Source organism: Ambystoma mexicanum, chromosome 14, assembly GCF_040938575.1.
Source record: "Ambystoma mexicanum isolate Mex_15411 chromosome 14, UKY_AmexF1_1, whole genome shotgun sequence".
NCBI classification, from domain to species: domain Eukaryota; kingdom Metazoa; phylum Chordata; class Amphibia; order Caudata; family Ambystomatidae; genus Ambystoma; species Ambystoma mexicanum.
Window position 1 is genome coordinate 420,262,588 of NC_090940.1, and position 21,311 is coordinate 420,283,898.

General features: G+C 47.9%; 1 protein-coding gene across 1 annotated transcript in view; it reads right to left on the reverse strand.

The window, feature by feature from the left end:
- The window catches only part of GCH1 (GTP cyclohydrolase 1), a 578,380-nt gene that overhangs the window by 294,733 nt on the left and 262,336 nt on the right, over positions 1-21,311 (reverse strand). Inside the window, exon 2 of the mRNA XM_069637593.1 lies at positions 13,712-13,821. Within this exon, the coding sequence (XP_069493694.1) occupies positions 13,712-13,821 (110 nt within the window). The remainder of the gene's footprint in view (positions 1-13,711; positions 13,822-21,311) is intronic.

A 21,311-nucleotide genomic window follows, 5' to 3' on the forward strand; every position in this document is an offset into this window, starting at 1 on the left:
ACGAAGTCCAAATCACATGTGGCGGTGAAAGTTGCTGTCACCAGGCCACGTGGATCTGGGGCAGCAATGTCATTTGCTGCCCCGAGCAGCCATGGTGTGGAAGCTGCAGGGGCAGCTGCAGCTGACACCTCCCCGGCTCTGAGTCACCCAGCCGGGACATTGTTGGTCCAGGCCCCTCACACCGAGGCAGTTGTGGCGCTGGGTCCTGGCGACAGCACCCAGCAGCCAATGCCTGCAGTCAGACCTTCAGTCTTCATGCCATTGCCTGCTTCCAGTGGCCAGTCCACCTGCGATTCAGCCCCAACTGACCGGAGCGGCGGAAGCCACTCAGGGTCCGCACCACCTCGCAAGAGGAAGAAGCGTGCTCTTGCGTAACAGGCTGGGACCCCAGACACGGCTCGGGCCTCCAGCACGTCAAGGAAGAAGAGTTTCACTGAAGTGGAACTGAACGCACTTGTAGGCTACGTGTCGGCACAAGTCCGCGACATGCTGGTGACGGCAGGGTGCAAAACTATGCCTGCTCAGCGTTGGGCCCACTGGCAGTGCATCGCGGAAAGTATCAATGCCTTGGGATTGGAGAAGCGCACAGCTGATTGACTGATAAATGCTTTTTGTGATGCAGACTGCCTACAGGCCATGTGCTGCACACAGAGGCAATCCTCATGAACACACCTGCACCCTCCTTCCATGTCAATCACTAGCCAGCCTCTCTTGGCCATATTCTTGCTCCAAAACATGTTTGCGGCTAGCCTGTGAAGATCTTCCACTGAAGACTTGCCCTCTGTCGTCACATGACTGACGTCTCTGTGAGGACACCCTGCAAGCTGATCCTCCTGAGGGGCATTCTTCCTTGCCTCTCTATCCCCCAGCAGCTCACTGTCTCGATGGGACTGGTGATTCCCATGGCGGACTACTGCAATGGCCTGTTCCCAATTTTCTGTGAATATGCACTTTTCCCTCTGCAACTCTGCCAGACCTGTACTGTGTGGAACATCCTTTGGCATTGATGCAGGGTCTGTCACTCGGACTGTGCTGCTGGAACAGGCTCACAGTGCCATGAGTGTTCATTCATGGACCATGCGCATTCAAAGCAAGCCCCTATGGGTCCGGCGCAAGCCCCTCATCCTACTCCATCTCTGGTATTTACTCCTTCTCATGGTATTTCCTCATCCCTTTCCTGCTCATTCAGGGTCAGTTGATCGTCATGACCATTTGTTTGGGGTTCTTGTCTGTGTCGAGCGGATGCCTCGCTCTGGTACATCCTCCCTGCCTCTATGGAACTGGTGTTGTGGGTTCTCCGGGTCTGAGGGCACTATTGATGCTTCCTCATGTGTTGTGCTTTCTGTCCTCCTCTCCCATGCTGTAGTCCCAGATTACTGTGAGAATGCAATTGACACCTGCCCACACTGTCTGCTACAACAGGGTACTCTGAGGGACCATTTTGACCCATGTCCTGCCTCCAAGCCATCCTCCGCCCTTGGGTTTGGGGTTCACTGTATCCCTACAACCCACTGCCAACGCTTTGCACATGATGACTGCACTTGTCCTTACACTGCCATCATAACACGACAATGAAATTACTGGTTTTGTCTTTTTTTTGACAGTTGCGGCCCTACACATGTACTGCACTGCAACCGCACACTTCTGAGCCCCGTTTCACCCTTCAACATGCCTATTCACTTGTGTGATGTCAATCTGACCTAGCATTAATGTATCGATCTGCCTCCCATCACTGTATTTCAACACACTAGCGTTATTGCATCCTGTGACACATGTGTTTTGTCGTACTGATTTCAATGTACTGTCTGATGACATGCATTTTACATGGATCACGGACAGTAGAGATTCACTCCCATCTGGGGCTGCTTGACAGTTCTGCCATGGCTTTGCTACATGCCATCTGTGTGCTGGCATTTGTCATGTTTGTTGAAGGTCCATGCCAGTCACAAGGTTGTGTGTGATGCCGGTGCTATGCACCATGCAGCACATGTGTTGTTTTGCCATTTTGCACTCATCTGTGTCTGCTTTCAGGGTCCCCTTCCACTTCATTGGCACTGCGTGCATGCCTGAGTTTGTGTCATGTGTGACATGTCTCATTCAAGTGTTGGAAGTCAACACTGTAATACCCGTGTGTGTGGCCTATGCTGTTAACATGTGTGATTTTGTGCAGGTGATGAGGCACTGGAAGCAGTGGAGGAGGAGATGGTGCAGGGGGAGGAGTATTTAGAGCCCCAACCAGGCACAAGTGGAGGACGTGGGGTGGTAGCGCACGGGAATCCATAGGTGCTACAGACCATCCTGTCCACGGGTGTCTCTGAGTACACCTCTGAGGATCTCTATCCCTCTGGTGCGGAATCGGATATTGAACCATATGTCCAGTCGCAAGTGAGTGATTCTGGCATGGATGCTGTTCTGTCCAACACACCTGCACTGGGGGTAGACCCCTCAAGGGCCCATTCAGTGTTGGAATGTCCGCCTGTGGCGGTTACGGATGCAGGGTCATGCTCCACACTATTTGCTCCTGTTCCTGGGGCAGCAGATCAAAGGAGGAATGCAGTCCTGCAGCCACAGGCAGTGACAGCAAAGCAAGGACCACGTCTCCTTGGGCCCGACAGGTGTGGTGTCCGGCAACGCGGTGGTCATGCGCCACCAGGTAATTCTGTGTGTGAGAATTCCATGTATGCCTTTGCACAGCAACAGGGGGCATCATGTGAGATGATGGCTTAGGCCGTGTAAAGGGTGGCCACTTCCATTCTCCCCCCCGAAAGGCAGGTGGAGCTCCAGCAGCAGGCAACGCTGTCCACGTGCCGCTCACATAGGCAGGTTATGTTGGCTGCCAACAGGGACCGACGGGCTGAACTGGGGGCTCTGCGCACAGCCATGGCTGCAAACACACAGGCCCACAGGGATGCCCTGAGGGAAGACAACACCTCCCTCAGAGCACCTCTGGGGGTACTTGAGATGGCCGAAAGTAGATGGGCGAAACAGCAGATGGAGCAGCTGACACACAACATCTCAGCTGAGCTCCAAGCAACCCGTGAGGAAATCTGTGCGTCACATGAGGGCTTGTAGGCGGAAGTCCGTGCAACACGTGAGGCCTTGCAGACGGATCTATGTGCTACACGTGAGGTGCTGCATGGGGACCTCTGGACCATCATCCTGCAGAACCAAACCTTTCAGACCTGCATGCTTGCTGCCGTGGAGGAGCATGCCAGGGCTATGCGTGGTCAGCCTCCCGTACCACGCACAGAGGGTGGCGACAGCGACGGCAGTTCTTCCCCTATAGGTTAGCCGTGCAGGCCATGAGCCCATGGAGGATTTTTTTTTGTTCTCTTGGGTGCTCCTCCCCATGGTCAACCATGGCCATTTCTTATTTTTCATTTTTCATATTTTTGTCTATTGTGCATTCAAAAGGCATCCACTGTGTGTTCCGGCTGGGCCCATACAGGCTTGTCTTGTGTTTGTGTTTTAGGCTTGGGGTCCAGACACATATGCCAATCCCAATTCCCCTTTCCATGGGCTTGCAAGGAGGGCACCGTGTGACAGTAACTTATACAGAGGCATTGGGCTTCCATCAGTTGTGTGGCGAGTCTGAAGTCCAAACTGTTTATACACCCCTAGTGGGGATTCATGATGATTTCTCCAGTGCATGGTTGACATGTATTTTCGTTTGAATATTGCTAATTGTGCATATTTACATGTGGCATCTTCATGTATTTCCTTGCCTGTCTCCATTGTTGATGCACGTAATGCTGTATGTGGTATCCTGCCACATTTAGCTAGCAGCAACACACACAAGATGGGAGGGGTCCATGTGGTGGCTTTGTCACATTGAGCCACTTGTGCTATTGTGATTGGTCACTGTCTGGCGTTGCCACTGTTGGGTCCGTTATTCATGATTTGTTATGCTGGTAAGTATATGTTCATGTGTGCAGTTTGATATTGATGTGTCAGAGGTAATTGTCTCTGGCCCGTTTCCATTTGTCACCGTGAACTTTGTGAGAGTTGTGTCATGTGTTGTGCATTTATTTTGTTGCTTTCACACTGCATGCCATGGCATGGTGTGTCGGGCGGGTGACCTGTGGTTTAGTATTTGGATGTGCTGTTTTGCAAGGGGGTAGTGGATTATGTACCATGAATGTGTGCCATTTGGTCACACAGCATTGGGTTTGTTTAAGTAGCTAGGGATGCACACAATGTAGCACTTCCAAGGACACATTCTCAAGGTGGTAAGGTTGTGACAGTTGACTATCCCTTTGTCATCATCGATTGTCACCTGGTATGTGCCAGGCCTGTGTGTACTCCACAGGGTTGGTATTTTAGGTGAAAAATGTAGCCACAAGCTGGGTATGGGCTGCTTTGCCATGCGTCCTTTCCCTCCCATGTGCAGCAGCTGTGCATGTGGTTGGGGATGTGGGGGCACCACCATGTCCACCGGTACGCCCCGCCGTGTTGCAACGTTGTACAGGACACATGCTGCCACAATGATCCTGCACACTACTGGGGTGCATATAGAAGTTGTCCCCCAGAGCGGTCAAGGGAGTGGAAACGTGACTTGAGCACTCCGAATGTGCGCTCCACTATGGCCCTGGTTACAATATGGGCTGCATTGTATCTTACCTGGGGTGGTGTGGTGGGGTTCCGTATTGGTGTCATCATGTATGTGCTCAGAGGGTAGGCACTGTCCCCTGGGGAGGTGATAATGGTTGTCATTAGTTGGGTTTGTCTATTTGTCTGTGTGTGACATGCATGCATGTGCACAGCCATTTGTACTCACCAAAGAGCCATGCGTCGCCATGCCTCCCAGCTTCCAGGTCCAGGTTTAGGGGTGGCATTCTGAATATGAAACTATCATGGGTGGACCCTGGATAGTTTGCGTAGACAGAGGTGATGATTCCCTTGGCATCACATGCGACCTGCACGTTGATGGAATGCCAGTGCTTGCGGTTGCGATAGATGTGCTCAGTGGCCCTAGGTGGACGTAGGGTCACATGGGTGCAATCTATGGCACCAGGCACTTTGGGGAAGTGTGCCACCCCGTAAAAGTCCTGGACCACGGCCTGCCTTTCTATGGGTGTTCTGGCCATGTATATGTGCCTGAGGACTCAGGTGCATGCAGTCATGATTGCCAACACCTGGTTTAGGCAGCGTGACTGCGTGGGCTGTGAGACACCACCAACTATGGTAGTTGTCCGCTGAAATGACCCAGTGGCCAAAAAATGCAGGATATTGAGCACCTTTTCCAAGGGACTCAGGGTGATGCGAGGTCATCCTCCCACTCAGTGACCAGGTCTAGGATGATATGAGGTGAAAACCTGTACCTGCCATAGACCTGGTCATCAGCCATCCTAAAAAGGCTGGTTCTGGGTAAAAACAATGCGGGGCCTGGCTATCCTCCTCCTGCGGTGTCCCATGATCACTGCTGCGAGAAATGGTGCATTCATCGTAGCTGTATATGTGCGTTTGTTGTATGCATTCACTTTTATTCTGCGCAGGGGCGCTTACACCAGCTTTCGCCTGGCGTATGTTTCCGGCTTTCCACATCTTTTGGCGGGCGCGGGTTTGCCCTGTTCGATTCCATTTATATGTGTTTTTAGCGTGCGTGTGGGCGTTGCAAGGATTTTGCAACGGTATTCCCCATAATGCCCACATTTTCGCGTGTTGTTCCCCATTCTGTGTGTTCCGCCCCCTTTTTAGGTGTGTGCGCTGGACGGTGTGCGCCTTCACTGGGCATCTCGCGCAGAGCGTTCCTTATGGCACAATGATGTGTAGGACCCGCGTGGATTCGGTGCAGGTTGCGGGTAAGCCACGCGCAATGTGTTCCATGAATAGGGGCACGCGTGCGCTGCGATTTTCACGCTTGCGCCCCCCTTGCGCCCCTGTTTTCGGGACACACATTTATTCCATGAATTACCCGGTCAGCCTTTGAAGAAGGATACATCTAGATATACAAAACACATCGGCAAAACCATTAAGTCAAGGATTTCAACTAGTTTGCTGGGATTATTATGCCTTACTATGATTTACTGCCATGTTGATATGAATTGTATGAACATTCAGAGAATTGTGTAAAGGTATCCAATGCAAGTACAGTGAAAACAAAATGTACAGAAATGCAATTTATGATTTGTGAAATTGTGGTAGCTTTACGGTTTCAGTTGAATTACCTTTTATCTACTTTTATAAATAAATGAGAACTTAGTTCAGAGAGTTATCAGTTCTTTACTATAAGAAGATTGATGTAAAGTCTGAAGAAGGATGTACCCCCGTTTAGTGTGCCCTAGATTTATTTTTTATTTATTTCATTGGACATGTGTGTTTCCAGGTGCCACAAGACAAGATGTGGGGGTTGGGTGGCGGAGGGGGCAAGGGAAATCATAACAATACAACAATAAAGAACGCTTTTATTGGTCTTGTAACAAAGGAGATAAGTGCAAGGGGGGGTAGAGTGAGAAGTGCAGGAGTGGGGTACCCCCACGGGTGGGGGTGGGCAAGTGCTTGTCAGCCCAATGCGGCAAGTGCCAGGGGAAAGAGGGGGGGAGAGTGCACTGGACTGGGAGGACTAAGTAGGGATAGTCTGGGGAAGGTAGCCCGAGGACAAGTGCTGACAAAAGATGCTGGGGGCACTGGTGGGAGGGTGGTCTGGTCCCTGTATGACTCTGAATGGACCAGGCCCAAGGCTCAGCGGCAGATGGAGAGTTTAGCACGGGAGGGGGAGAGGGAAGGAAGAGGAGAAAAGGAGGGTCTTGCGCAGTATCCTCAATTTAAGAAGATCCGGCTCAAGTCTGAAAGGGGAAGGGAGGCTGATCTAGAGGGAGGCGCCAGTGAGGAAATGGATCTACCTTCCACTCTCTACTTGGAGAAACGTCTGACCAGCAGAGTGTTTGAGCCAGAAGACTGAAGTACTCTGGCAGGGAGGTATTTCGGGAGAGAAAGCTGGATGTAGAGAGGTCCCAGGTCCCAGACAGCCTGGTGGATGATGCAAAGGGTTTTGAATTTGATCCTTGGAGTCACCGGGAGCCAGTGGAGAGATTTTAGGGCTGGAGAGATGCAGTCCCTGGGCTTGAGGCCGAGGATAAGACTTGCAGTCCTATTCTGGATTAGTTGGAGGGGGCGAAGGGAGGAAAGAGGAAGGTTGAGGAAGAGGCTATTGCAGTAGTCCAGCCTAGAGAGAACCAAACCAGGGCCCTGGAGACATTGAGCTTCTGGGGGAAAGTGAGGAAAGGTAAAATACCCCTGAAGAGATGAAGCTGAAAATTGGACTTCTTGGAAAGGTCTGTGATGCGTGTAGAAAAAGAGAGAGGAGTCAAAGATGATCCCAAGGTTTTTTGCCTCACAAGAAGGTGAGGGGAGGGGATCTAAGGAGTCTGGCCAGAGAGTGGGAGGAAACAAGGAGCAGGCATCCCAACAAGAATTATCTCAGTTATACTGGCATTCAGGTAGAGATCACTGGTAGAGCACCATGCCTGAATAACAGTCAGATATGAGGGAGGAAGGGGACGGCAGCCAGAAAGAGAGCTGTGCAGCATCTGCGTAACACTGGAAATGAGGGGAGAAAGTGAAGATCAGGTTGGCCAGAGGTGCCAGGTAGATGTTGATAGGATAGAGCCCTAAGGGATGCCACAGGTAGAGAGAAAGGTAGAGGAGAGAAAAGGACCCACGTGCACTTGGAAGGGTCTGTTAGAGAGGAAGGAGGTCAGCCACACCAGTGCCCTGTTCCTGATGCCTAGGGTATCATGGAGATGATTTATGAGGATGGAGTGGTTGACTGTGTCAAAAGCAGAAGAAAGCTTGAGAAGGATCAGAACACAGGGAGTGTTAAAGTCCAGGTCTTCACGGTTGTTCAGGAGAGCAGTTTCTGTGCCTCTGGCTGCCCTGAAATCAGACTGGTCATTTCGGTGTGTATGGTCAGTTGGGGGATGACCAACTTCTCCATGAGTTTTCCCAAGAAAGGGGTGATAGAGATAGGGCAAGAGGGGTCAGCGGAGGGGTCAGCGGATGGATTTTTTAAGAGAGGGTGCAGAAGAGAGTGCTTAAGGGGTTGAGGGAAAGAGCCTGTGGTAAAAGAGTGGTTGCAGTGGTCAGCCAAGGCAGGGGCGAGGGTGGAGATGTTGTCCTTGATGGTTCTGGAAGAGTAGGGGTGCACCGGTTTACAGGAGACTTTCATAGAAGGACAACTCTAGAGAACTTATCTGGTGCAATGGGAGAGAGGGAGGAGAGTATGGGGAGAAAGTGGGGGGTCAAAAGAGGCAAGAGACAGTGGGAGGGGAGCAGATGACAGAGGACAGGATGTCAACAGGTTTCGAGGAAAAGTGGGTGGCCAGTGCAGAGCATAGGGTCTGGGAGGGAGGAGGAGAAGAGGGGACTGTTGTAAGATTGGCAAGTTCCTTGCAGATTTTAAAGAGTTCACCCGTGTTATTGGTGGCACCAGAGATGCGGGTTTGGAAATGAGCCCTCTTCTTGGAGCAGATGGAAACGGTATTGCCTTTGGAGTAGACGGCAGGCCAGTTTCTCAGGGGATGAGCTAGATGACTGCCACTTCCGCTCTGCTGCTTTGCACTTTCAACATTTACCTGTTGATATCAATGTGTCATGTGTTCACAGTGTCCCACATCCTCCCATCAGGACTCTGCATCCCGTCTACCCATCTCTCAGCCCTAGGCACCCTCAATTGTGCAGCCAGAAACGAATCTGCCTTATCCCCCTTTTCATAATATTTCTGTTTGAGGAATCTCAACTTTTGCAACATGTCATTCCCATTGAAAGGTTTTCAGCTCAGCCCTCTTCTCCCTTAGCTATTCCAAGATACCCTCCTTCCCCTCTGGGTCCTTCTGTAGTCTCTCCTCAAGCTCCCCAATAGCTTCTTGTGACCTATTTCCTATAATCCTCCTTTCCCTCTTTCTATGTGCCCCTTCTCTCATAAGAATACCCCTCCAGGTAGCGTTCCCTGCATCCCATACTGTACCCACATCCACCTCCCTGTGTCGTTCACCTTTAAAAACTCCTCCATTTCTGTTCCTAGTTCATCTGCGAAAACGTTATCTTTCCATAGAAAATCATTGCAGATTCATCCAATTCTCTTCTCACCATACCCCAGTGTAGATACCCATAACTACCATATTGTGGTCTGACAAGCTAATTGCCCTCGTCTCACAGCACAAAATCCTCTCCACCACTCTCCTGTCCAGTAACAATCAATCTGAGTATAGGTGCCTTGAGGGGCTAAAAGGAAGGTAAAACCCTTCCCCAGATGGTGCACGTTTCCACACATCCGATAGTCCTCTCGACTTCAAAATGCCACGAAACCCCTCTCCATCTGGTCTAATACCCCGGCTCTAAACCTCCATTAAAACCAATCTATCCACCCTCGGGTCTGCACACATATTAAAACCGCCCCCCATGATCATCATGTCCATTGACATCTCCAAGACAGAACCCAGAGGAACCTTGCAAAAGGAAGCCTGCCCCTGGTTAGATGTCCCTGGTTCGGACCATAAACCAAGACCACTGCCATTTACGTAGCTCCCCACATGCCCTGCGCCACGAGGAGTCTGCCCTCCATAAATCTCTTGACCTCCTACAACCTCTACCTTCTTAACATCACCCGAGGTCCACAGCGACTGGCTTATGCCCCCTTTTACTGGTCTCTCTTCCCCAGCCTTCAGCCTAGTCTCTTGTAATAGCAGAATGCCAACCTACATCCTCTTGAATTCCCTGGCCACCAAAGTCCTCTTTTTAGGGGAGTTCAGAGTTCAGCCCATTGACTTTCAGGGTTCCAAACATCAGGGACCCCCCCACCCTCACTGCTTGGTAACCACCCTCATTCCACATTCCCACCAAGAGGCCCCCTCATTAAAGTACCATAACTCAACAAACCTTCCCATAAGTCTTCCCCCTTTTCTAAAAAGCACAACAGTCAACTGAGAGTCTGGCTCTCACTCTCCTTCCTCTGTCACCAAACCTCTCTTCATTTCACCTGTGAGTGGGTGCCCAACTTTATGAATTTCTTCAAGACAGTTCCATAAGGCACATCTTGAATCTCTGGATGGGGACATCCCCCTTTCTTTTTCACGAGGAATGGCATCCGAGGACCTGGTTTGCCTCTGTCCCCATTGTGATCCTATAATAGTCCTGGTATATCCCAATCTTCTCTCTGTTGAAGAAGACCTCCTTCAGCTGCTTGGTCCTAGTGAGCACTTTGGCCCTATCCCCGCACTTGTGGAAGCACACCACCACTGATCTAAGCCCTTTGTCATAGCCTTGCCCCCCCCAAGCATCCCCCATGGGACCTTTCAATTTTCACCACCCTGTCACCTTAAATCTTTGAAAAGGGTATTTACAATGGTCTGCAACTTCGCTGCCACATCCTTCGGGGATTCCCTCGTCTTTTCCTTCTGGCCAAAAACCCACAAGATGCTCCTCCTCTCTCTGTTTTTAAGATCATTGACCTTTCATCTTATCTCCTCCTTCCTAGACTCCAGCTCTAACAGGTGGGCATCCAACCCCATTTTAACCAGATCCACCTTTAGCTGGCTATTTTCCAGACCCTCAGCCTTGCCCTCTATTGAGTCCTGAAGATCTGCTATTGATGTCTGAATGTCCACCCTCAGAGCCTTGATTTCTTGCAGAATGCCAAAAATGTCTGTTTTTGGGCTAAGTGCCTATTGTCCAGACCAGACACGTCCAGTGGACACCGGTTCCCAACACCATCCCAACCTCATGCCGAAATCTTTGTAGGGCCTGAAGAGCTTGACCGGTCTCCTCTTGGCAATTTCCACCACCCCCAAACCACATCCATACAGTGTCCAGTGACTGAGCCCACTCCTTTTTACCCCATCAAATGGTATCCCACCAGCTATGGATTTGGGGCCTCCCTCTAGCACTGTCCCCTTCCACACTTCCTGACGAGAGTGCTGCCTCTGGTGGGCCTCACCACCGTCCTGGTTTGGCTCGATGGGATGCCCCCTGCATGTAGGCCACTCTCTTTGCTCCAAACTTCTTTTGGACCACAGCCACCAGGTACAACCCCTTCTCGGAGCATGTTGGGCACCCCGGCTCCTACACACCACTGAACCCCAGCAGGCTCTCTTCTACCAGCAGGAAAGACAACCCCCGTCCAGGTGTAAGGGATCCAAAATCCTCATAGCCCTCGAGGTTGCCCCAGCTCCTCCTCGGCATTCTTCTCCCCACCAAGACAGACAGGGGTCGAGGCACCATCCTTTCCTTCACAACGCACAGACACCGACATAGCGCCACTGCGTGCTGGATCCCGCCACTTCTAGCCCCAGTGGGAGCTCCACCACCTCTTATCGGGCTCCCTAGCTGGTTTACTCTCTTGTAGGGAGCGGGGCATGGTCCAGCTTTGCAGGACCCCCACCGGACTAGCTCTAGACCACATATCGCTGCTACTACGGCTTGCTTCCACAGCCCCTGAGGTTCCTCGCGGCCATCTCTGTGTCGAGGACAGGTACCCAGCGCCTCCCGGGTCCTACCACCAACGTAGCCTTATAATGTCAGGGGAAGACATCTCTCAAAGGCACAACATTGCTTGGAGGAGACACAGCTAACTTCATACCCGGCCATCACTGTCCGCGCCCCTAGCGGTCTTCCTTCACCGTCTTCTTTAATTATTTTTCTTGATGTATTTTTATTTATTAGTACGTTTCTTTGTTGCTTTATAATGAATTACAGGTTGTGGGTCATTTAAGAATGTGTATTACAGTTGTTTTTTTTTTATCTGGTGCTTTTAAAGCCAGATTTATCGACCAGTGTCCTAGTTTAACCCTTGAATAACACCTTTGCAGAAAGTGTTTCATTGATTCTAATATTGAAAATGGAATCAGAGAAAGTGAGGTCTCCCTTGGTGCCTGAATTGGAAACTGTGGAACCCAGTAGCCAATGCTCAAAACCTGTCCTTCCACACTTCACATATGATGTAATCCTGAGCAAATCACTCTTCATCACTGTGCCTTATTTTCATTAACTCTCTGTAGGGAAAGGCTCACTCATATAGGTTAATTATCTACAGTGTTACGCCATAAATATTTATAATATTAACCATTTATATAATGCATACTGACAGCAAAGCAAAGCCAGATGCCCCCTGGCTCAGCTACGGATAGATTCTACCCATGAATTCTCTAGCTTCCTCACCTTGACAAAAATATGCTGACTCCCCAAAGGGGGATAAAGGAGGGAGCCTTTTAGATGACCACCACTCACCACCTTTGTGATATGATGCATAAAAGTATCACTCCTGGGCATTATTTCAGATGGGACAGCCTCAATATGATTGGCTACTGTACCCAATCTATTTCCATTTTCCAAATAGTTGGGGCAATGGATTTTTAAAGTTAACAGAGATGTTCTAAAATAGAGAATGCAGTATTTCCAGAAATATGCATGTTTTAATGCAGTAAAGACATATTCATGCTGAGGTTCTAAGATTTCAGCATACAGTAACAGTAGGTTCTGCATGCAGAAACTGTGTCAAGATAGCTGCATACCTCATAATGAGGGAGTATGTCTAGGTGCCATAAGAACTTTCCCTTGGTCTATCTGAAAAACTCTCTCTCATTCACACCCTCTCCCTCATTCCCTGGAGAGGCATGCAAAGATTATGATCGTACTATTGTTCTTGGTTCCCCATAACCTGCTCTAACCTTTTATGTGCCTACTCCCATCTAGCTGGAGTTTTCCGAGACAGGTTGCCATTTTCTGCTTAAGCCCGCTTGACATCTTTGTTATTTTATAGTTGATTAGTAACTTTGTATTTCTCTTCTCCTTGTAGCTCATTCACTTGCGGTCTCCAGGGAAGGTTCAGAATGAATCTTAACCACTGGCATTGCTCTGGGCAACCCTCCAGACCATCGTTCTTCGCCTGCCAAGCCATTACAGAAGGGCAATGTCAGAGGTTAAGATTTATTCTAAACCTTCCAGCCATCACCTCTTTTGTTTTGCTGTTGTCACCACGAGTGGGACGGTATGCCCAGACGTGGTTCCCGTTTGCCTTGTTGGGAGTCATCAGAGAGGAGTAGCTTGGGTCCCTAGGCCCAGCAGGCACGGGAACCACGTCTGGGCATACCGTCCCACTCGTGGTGACAACAGCAAAACAAAAGAGGTGATGGCTGGAAGGTTTAGAATAAATCTTAACCTCTGACATTGCCCTTCTGTAATGGCTTGGCAGGCAAAGAACGATGGTCTGGAGGGTTGCCCAGAGCAATGCCAGAGGTTAAGATTTATTCTAAACCTTCCAGCCATCACCTCTTTTGTTTTGATATTGTCATCCCGAGTGGGACGGGTATGCCCAGACGTGGTTCCCGTGCCTGCTGGGCATAGAGACCCAAGCTACTCCTCACTGATGATGCTCAACAAGGCTGCAACATGTCTGGGGATGCTTGTGGTCTTGTGCAGAACGGATGTGACCTAGCAGTTCGGGCTGGACTACCCCTTTGGGGGTGGGACCAAGCCTGATTTGCATATGGTCTTTCCCCTTTTGCAATGGCTTGGCAGGCAAAGAACAATGGTCTGGAGGGTTGCCCAGAGCAATGCCAGAGGTTAAGATTTACTCTAAACCTTCCAGCCATCACCTTTTTTGTTTTTGATATATGTTGTTGTTAAATTTCAGAGCTCCAACAGGTAGCAGAATTGATAGGATTAATATGTACAATGTATGCGTTCAAAATCACATTATCTAAGATGCAGCAGTTACCTTTCCAACAAAAGGGACCAGATGATGTTCACACATTGAAAACATGTCAATGTCTTTCACGATCACCATCTCATCGTGATCTTCATCAAAGATAGCATCATTTAATATACCTGAAAAACAAATGTAAATAAGCAAAACATTAAAAAAACACGCGTTAATAATCTTTTATACCAACACCATTTTCTCAATTAGAATTAAATGTACACAGCAGCTAGAAGGTTTCCTGGGGTTCCATCAGGGGCTGTTCAAGCATTTTTGACACCCTAGGCAAAAGGTACCTTTGCTTCTCCTTAAACCACATGTAGCCCGGACTATAACATTCCTACACCAAATGTCCTCCACTCTTAACATGCACGTCCTGCATGAATACACACACACCATATCAGCAGTGCCAGCTTACAGCACTGGAAAAAACAGTGCACGCTTGACTCCTACAGAAAACACAACACATGCATCATTCAGTACAGATACAGTATGTGCCGCAGCAGAGCAGGCAACACATTGGCGCCTAGCACTTACATCTTGAATGCCATGCACACTAGACAGGAACAAGCATGGGCAGCAGTCCTGTACACTTCTATTGCACACACTGCCAATAACTGTGCAAACGTCTCACACCCAAACACACACTGTGCAGTATGGACAACAGTATAAGCTTGCCCATAGAAATCAGGTACTGATCCTACCTGGGGTCTTCCCTCAGAAATAAAGCAGGTATAAATAATCATAGCCTGGGTCGTACAAAATGCCTTGGCAAATAAGAGGCACAGCATGGCCCAGGGCGGGAGCAGTCCAACCTTCCCTTACTTAAAAGGTGCAGCATCGGAAGTGCAAGAGTAAGCATTCCTCACAGATTGCACAGGTGCAGCGTGAGCGGGCCAGTCCAAGCTTCTTTCCGAAAAGCCTGCAGATAGACTGGATGGAGCCAGTGTAGGTCTGCAGCATCGGCAGGGTAGGCACAAATCTGCAACCCAAAGAGGTCAAAGTACAGAATGTGCAGGGTCACGGAAGCATCTATCACTAACAGGTAGGGCGTGGAAAGGGACAGTCCAAGCTTTCTTCACAAACTGGGAAAGCAAGGTCAGGGCAGGCGAAATCCTTTTACAAATATTTACTTTTTTTTCTTTTTTTATTGTATTTGGTTGAAAAAACCTTCTACAAATCTAGCACACAAATTCAAATATAAACATCATCTTACATATAACTCGTATTAGACCATAAAAGGAGAAAATTAAAAAAAAGGAAAAAAGAAATAAATGAACAAAAACAAGCTAAAAAAATCTAAAAATCTATAAAACTTGCACACACTTATTCCACTAAAACCAAGTAAAATTAGATCTCGATCTTTTAAACACTTACAATTAACCAGTAATGATGTAAAAAAAAGAAAAGGAACACAGATCTACCTACAGGAACAATAAAGGTAAGCATTAATACAAGGAAGACACAATTTACGAGCTACTCACTAAACCATATCCAAAATATTTCCAAAAAAACATGCCAAGGAAATCCTAGGACCCCGTATCTAAGGTCACCAAATCATAACCCAGATTAGGACACAATGTTACAGCTTTCTAGTACCTGTACTACTGCGATTGTGAGAGGGTTGAAATCGCCTGTAATTAGCCAGTGCCAGAACCTGTCCATTCCAAATCTGGCAAACACACATTTAACCAACAATGTTCCCTGGCAGTCCATTAGGAGGTGTTTCAATGTTTGATCCTTGGGGTTGGCACACATACTACACAAGTTTAACGCAGATTCCTCCATACCTCTCTGTGCCAGAACCTCCCCCGTTCTTGCAATGTTTAACCGTAATCTGAGGAAATGATTCCTTATCTTCCAGTCGGGAAATTTCACTAAATATGTTGGTAGGTAACCTTTGTTTTTTCTCTTCCACCACAAACTGATTTGTACCCCCTATGGAGTGCAGGATATCTATTGTATCAATCCAGACCATTTCTTCCAGTCTCTTTTTTACCTTACAGGGATTTAGGATTAATGTTTTGAGATCTGTGTTAGCCTTCAATATCCCACTCTGAACCCACTTTTCCAGCTTTCCTAGTATTCAGAGCCAACCTTCTCGAGGTGAGCTCTGATATCTGCATATAGGGACTCTTTGGAGCACAGACAATTAGTCTATGCAGTGAGATCAATTTCCAACCCACTAGGTTTTTTTAATGAACACAACCCCAATTCGAATCTCAGGGACCACATAGAAAGACTCACTGGAAGATTAAGTACTTTCTTCCAGATCAGACCCTCCCATTTCTGCCAGTCTGCATACCACAATTGTGGTTTTGTTTCTAGCCCATAAAGAATTAACGGGACTACCTTAGATTTGTAGTATCTGATCAGTGGTACAATTGAGAATCTACAATATTTCCCTGAGACTTTTTTCATTTGAGCAGAAAGTTGCAAGATCTTAATCTGCAGGTCTTTCTCTATCTTGCATATTGCTGGGGAGGCATAGATTTTAAAACCTAGATAAATTAATTCCTCTACCCTTTCCATTCGCTGTCCCCCCCATCACCCAGTGGGGATAGGTTACTTTTCTGAAGCTGTGTCTAAAGACGAAGATCTTTGATTTTTTTGGGTTGAGCGAAAGGCCATTTTCCCAGCATAACAGTTTAGTCTGTTCAGGCGTCTCTGCAGACCCACAGCGGTATTGTCCAGTAGAACAACATTGTTCGCGTAGGCCAGCCAATGGATCCTTGAGCTATTGATCACTGGACTGGCCAACGCGGATAATTTTAGAACTTCTCCTGCATCTGCGAAATACACGTTGAAGAATAGTGGGGCCCCCAGGCACCCCTGCCGGACCTCCTTCCCCACTCTAATGGCCTATGATAGATGCCTTTCTTCATCTAGGCGGACTCTTATTGTGTTATCTCTGTGAAACTCAATCAACATTTCTAGCAGGCCCTCAGGGATGCCCCACGCTCTTAACTTTGACTATATCGACCTGGTCAAATGCTCTTGAGGAATCAACCCATGTTCCAAAAAGAAGGTTTTCTCCCTTTTTTCCTGTCTTTTTCGCTCATGATGTTAATAGCTACACCGTTTAGGGCTGTCGAAAGGCCCTTTCTAAATCTGGTTTGGTATTTGAATAGGATTTTTGCCTCCTTTGCCCAATTTGCCAACTCTGTCAATAACATTCTCATGAAGATCTTACCATTAATGTCAAGGAGGGCGATTGGCCGGTAATTCATTGGAACTGACCGGACTCCCCCCTTGAACAACGGAATAACTATAGCACACCTCCAAGAAGGGGGCAACCTTTGACTTGCTAGAATTTCTCCAAATAGCCAGTATAGCAGTTTTGCCCACAACGTGGAGTTGTTTTTCAACACTTGATATGTTAACCCATTTGGGCCAGCAGCTTTGGAGGATGAACTAGTCCTAATTAGATCTTCTAGAGTCTGAACATCTAACGGGAGGTGCCAAACTGCCCTCTTCACATCCGGAAGCGCAAACTCTGAGGGACATCCAAAGGCTAATGAGAGATAATCTACCCAAACAAACCTTTTCTGGCACCAGATTACACAGCACACTCTTTGGGCAGCCCACCAACTGGTTAATAACCTCCCAGAACTTCCCCGACCCCTTATTAACCACCAACTTCAGCATATGTTCACTGTCCTGCTGGAGACGAGTGAACCTTCTGCCCACCGACCACTGCTTATAGTATGACCGTAGAGCTTTAGATTTCTTTTCCAATTCAACCTTATCAATCCACGATTTCTTTAACAGCCTCAGGTTGTGATTTAACTGCTTTTTCCTCAGCGTGGTTTCCTCATCAAAGGCATGACAATGGACTTGCCTTTTACCCCCCCTCCCACACTTGGGGGACCAGACGACAAGATACATTTAATAAAGATATCCGGAATACAATTATCCTGTAGGGCATGCTCTGGAATTCCCATCAAGAGGCTATTCAAGGCCTCCCCCTCCCGTTTGTATTTTGGTAGCCGCACTCTGCCCTTGCTACTCTCTAACAATTGCCTCTGTATGCTAAGCCCATCCGAGGCAATGTCAAAAAAGTAAGTTCCAACCGGGAATGGTCACTCCCCCCTTCTTTCTTGATGTTCAGTGAGACATTATGAGTGAATAGATCCGCTGAAATAAAAATGTAGTCAATAATCGAGGCCACTGAGCCCTGGTGTCTTAGTGGGATTTGCTGGTTTGTCCCCTGGGAGTGACCCATCTGTCATTTGCAAACCCCACCCAGCCAAAACCTCCACCCAGGATCTACCCTTGTCAGAGGACTTCCCTACCTTTGATACCACACTGTCTTTAGCAAGACCTAGGCAGTGAGAATTTAGGTCTCCACGTAAAATTATATGTGCTCCCCCATATAACAGCTTAATCCTCTCCAATGATGAACCCAGATCACCCAAGAAATCTTCCAAGCTGGTTCGCGCAGGGTTCCAATACACATTCACAATGATCACCTCTGCAGTAATTCCCTGAAATTTCAAAGATACCCTACAGATTTGAAAGCCCCCTTTATTTTTAATGACCACGGGGGTATCCCTAACCAGAGTATTTTTAAATGCCAATAGCATACCTCCGGCCGGTCTACCTTTCACCTTTTGAGAAGCAGCTTGAGTAAAAACTGTAAAGTCTTCGATTTCAATTGTATTAACCATCCAGGTTTCTTGCAACATTACAATATCCCCAGAGCAAAAGATATACTACTTCATTTTTCTAGCTGTGAATGTGTTTGGACCCCCGTGTACCAGCTTATCAATCTCAGCCCCATCTGTTTAAAGATGCCGAGCACCTACCCCCAATTTAAGAAGAACCTGCAATGGAATTTCTGACAAGAGGGAAATGGTTTTGTTATCTATATTTTCCCCATTGACTCCCTCCCTCCCAGACAATGGGAAAACTTCTTGTCGGTCGCCAGACCACTCCCTCGCACTCATACTCCATTTTGACGGTGGCTGATTTGTTTTCAGGGTTTCCGAGGGGCATGTAGTAGACACTCGTATTCCTAAATCTTCCAGATCTTTCGTTGTACCCAATAATGCAGCTTTACCCTCTCTTGTCGTGAGACCAAGGTCTACCATATAGGAATTATGAACATCTGGAAAACACACATATTCAATATCCTGTGATTTTATCATATAAAGGCTTTGAACTTGTTTCAGATATGTCAAAATAACACTCCTGCAAAGTGACCTAGTATTTTTTTGGTTTGAAACCAGAGTTAGCCAGATCTTTGGTATTACAAAAGTTGAAGTTTCTTCCTCCTTTGGACTCTCCTGTTCAGAGTTCTGGACCAGATTTATCGAGGACTGTCCCAAAGAGGAGCCACCATTTTTACAAATATTTACATGATTGACATGATTCCTGTCCCACCTCGATGGGGGCAATGCACGCCTCGAAGGCCTCCCATCGCCCTCCCTTGTACCCTTGAGGAGTGACCTACACGCGGCTGCACGCAGATACGACCACATCAGCCAAGCCCTCATCGACCTTCACTGGCTCCCACTGCATGCACAAATCAAGTCTTGCTGCATCATCTATAAAGCAGTCGCCCTCAAGACACCCAGTTCCCTCACGGAGAAACTCCACATCAGACTCGCCCCCACACTCCTACAATTCAGAAAATAACTCAAGGCCCACCGCTTCAAGAAATCTCTCTGCCTCAACACCTGGCCCATCACTTCGTCCCTCGTGACCCCTGATTCGTTAAGACACCAACCGCCCCTCTGCATGCCTGCTGTACACCCGCACCCGCTGTATATCTGTTATTTTGTTACCTCTGAAAAGTGTTCTGTTATGCATCTGTACTGTTCTATATCTCTGTAAAGCGCTCTGTTGCTTCTCGAAGCTAGGTCCGCAATGTATAAATAGCATAATAATAATACATGTGAGCGCTCCCCTAACAACCTGGTACAGTTAGAGGATGGCCAGTGTTCATGCACATTCTCCACACAGTGACAGATAAAGTATGGACATGGCTGATGCAGGCATCTTTCATTAAAAGGTACAGCAATGGCATGGCCATTCTAAGCTTCATTAACATACAAATACAGGTAAAGCATTGTAAAGGACATTCAGAAGATGTCCTGGTCAAAAGTATTGCATGGGCAGGGCCAGTGGGTGCTTCTCTCACATATGGGTGTATGAGCAGCATACTTAGCGCAGATACAGTGTGGACAGGCCCAGTACAAACTTTCCTCACCCACGGGTACAGATGCTGCATAGGCAAGGCAAAGGCTGTCTTCACACGAAAACACAGTATGGGCAGGGCAAGCACAAGCTTCTTCACACAGGGGGCAGTGTGCAGTCCCCTCTTAACTCCTATATGGGGTGATTTGGCGCTACATGACTATAGCATGAGATCTGGGGGGGGGGGGACTGAGTTTGATGGGTGGTTGTGACCTCAGGCTGCACTGGTAATTTACTTTTAGGTGCCTCCACCTATTGAATAGTGGGCAACAGAACCTTGGATTTTTTTCAAATGCATGCAGTAACTCACTTGCGCATAATTCCACATCGACCACAGGAAATATGTAAGTTGTCTTTATTACTACTACATTAGACTCAGGAACATAAATCATCATTGAGGCCGGCAAAATATTTACAACCAACTGGATCCAGAACCATCATTCTTTGGTGGTGTGCCGTAGCAGGTGCAGATTTCACTTTGTGTGTGTAATGACTATGGTTCACAAAAGGAATTACCCTTACAGTTCTCTCTCTCATTTCACACTGGACATATCAATGTACTCAGGGTTCTAGTTTCACATGAGCCATCAAGCTGGGTTACCTGTGGAGAGACCATTTCCTGGGACTTACTGGTATCCAGGGAAATACTCCCACCTCTTACCTTTTGGAATAATGCCTAAGCACATATCAATCAAGCTGGAATTTCTGGTTAGCTGCCTGAGGGGCAATCATCTCCTTTTTCTCATATCGCAGGGCACACATGAACAGATGCATTTTAAAGTAACTGACCAGCTGTCACCCACCTATCCCACTCATTGTGTCGCCTTAAACCATGTCCCATGTTCACTCCTTCTCTTCTTTAAAATACTTAGTAAGGCATGGTAACACCCTTGGTTACAAGGTTTCTGCCCTCCCTCCCTATTTTCCTTTCACTACTCCTGGTTTTCAGTAATTCTGGGCACAGGCACTTTCCCTGACAGTTAATGATGTTCGATATCTTCACTGGATGCCTCACTCATGCCTAAGCACTTGGGTTTACCAAGGACCTCTGCTATTATGGTTTTGGTTACATAATGACCGTTTTCATGTCATTATGTGGTAGGATTTTCTCCATGCTAGAGAAGGGGCGAATCTGTGGAAATCGTAAGTGGGACCCCTTTCAGTAAGGCACTCTGTTCACAGCCTCACTCCCATGAAGGCAATATGCTCCCTTTACACTACCTCACATCATTTCTCACAGACAGCTCCTGTTGCTGTCTCCTTTCACAAGTCCTTACAATCATTGGGCCAGTCGATTGTTAGTCATGCAGTCACTATGTTACAGATACTCCCTTCCTGCTTCCCTGGAGATACTTTGCTGCCACCTACTGCCAGATCCCTGCCACCACAGTGCAGAACTCTCCAACGAGCATTTATT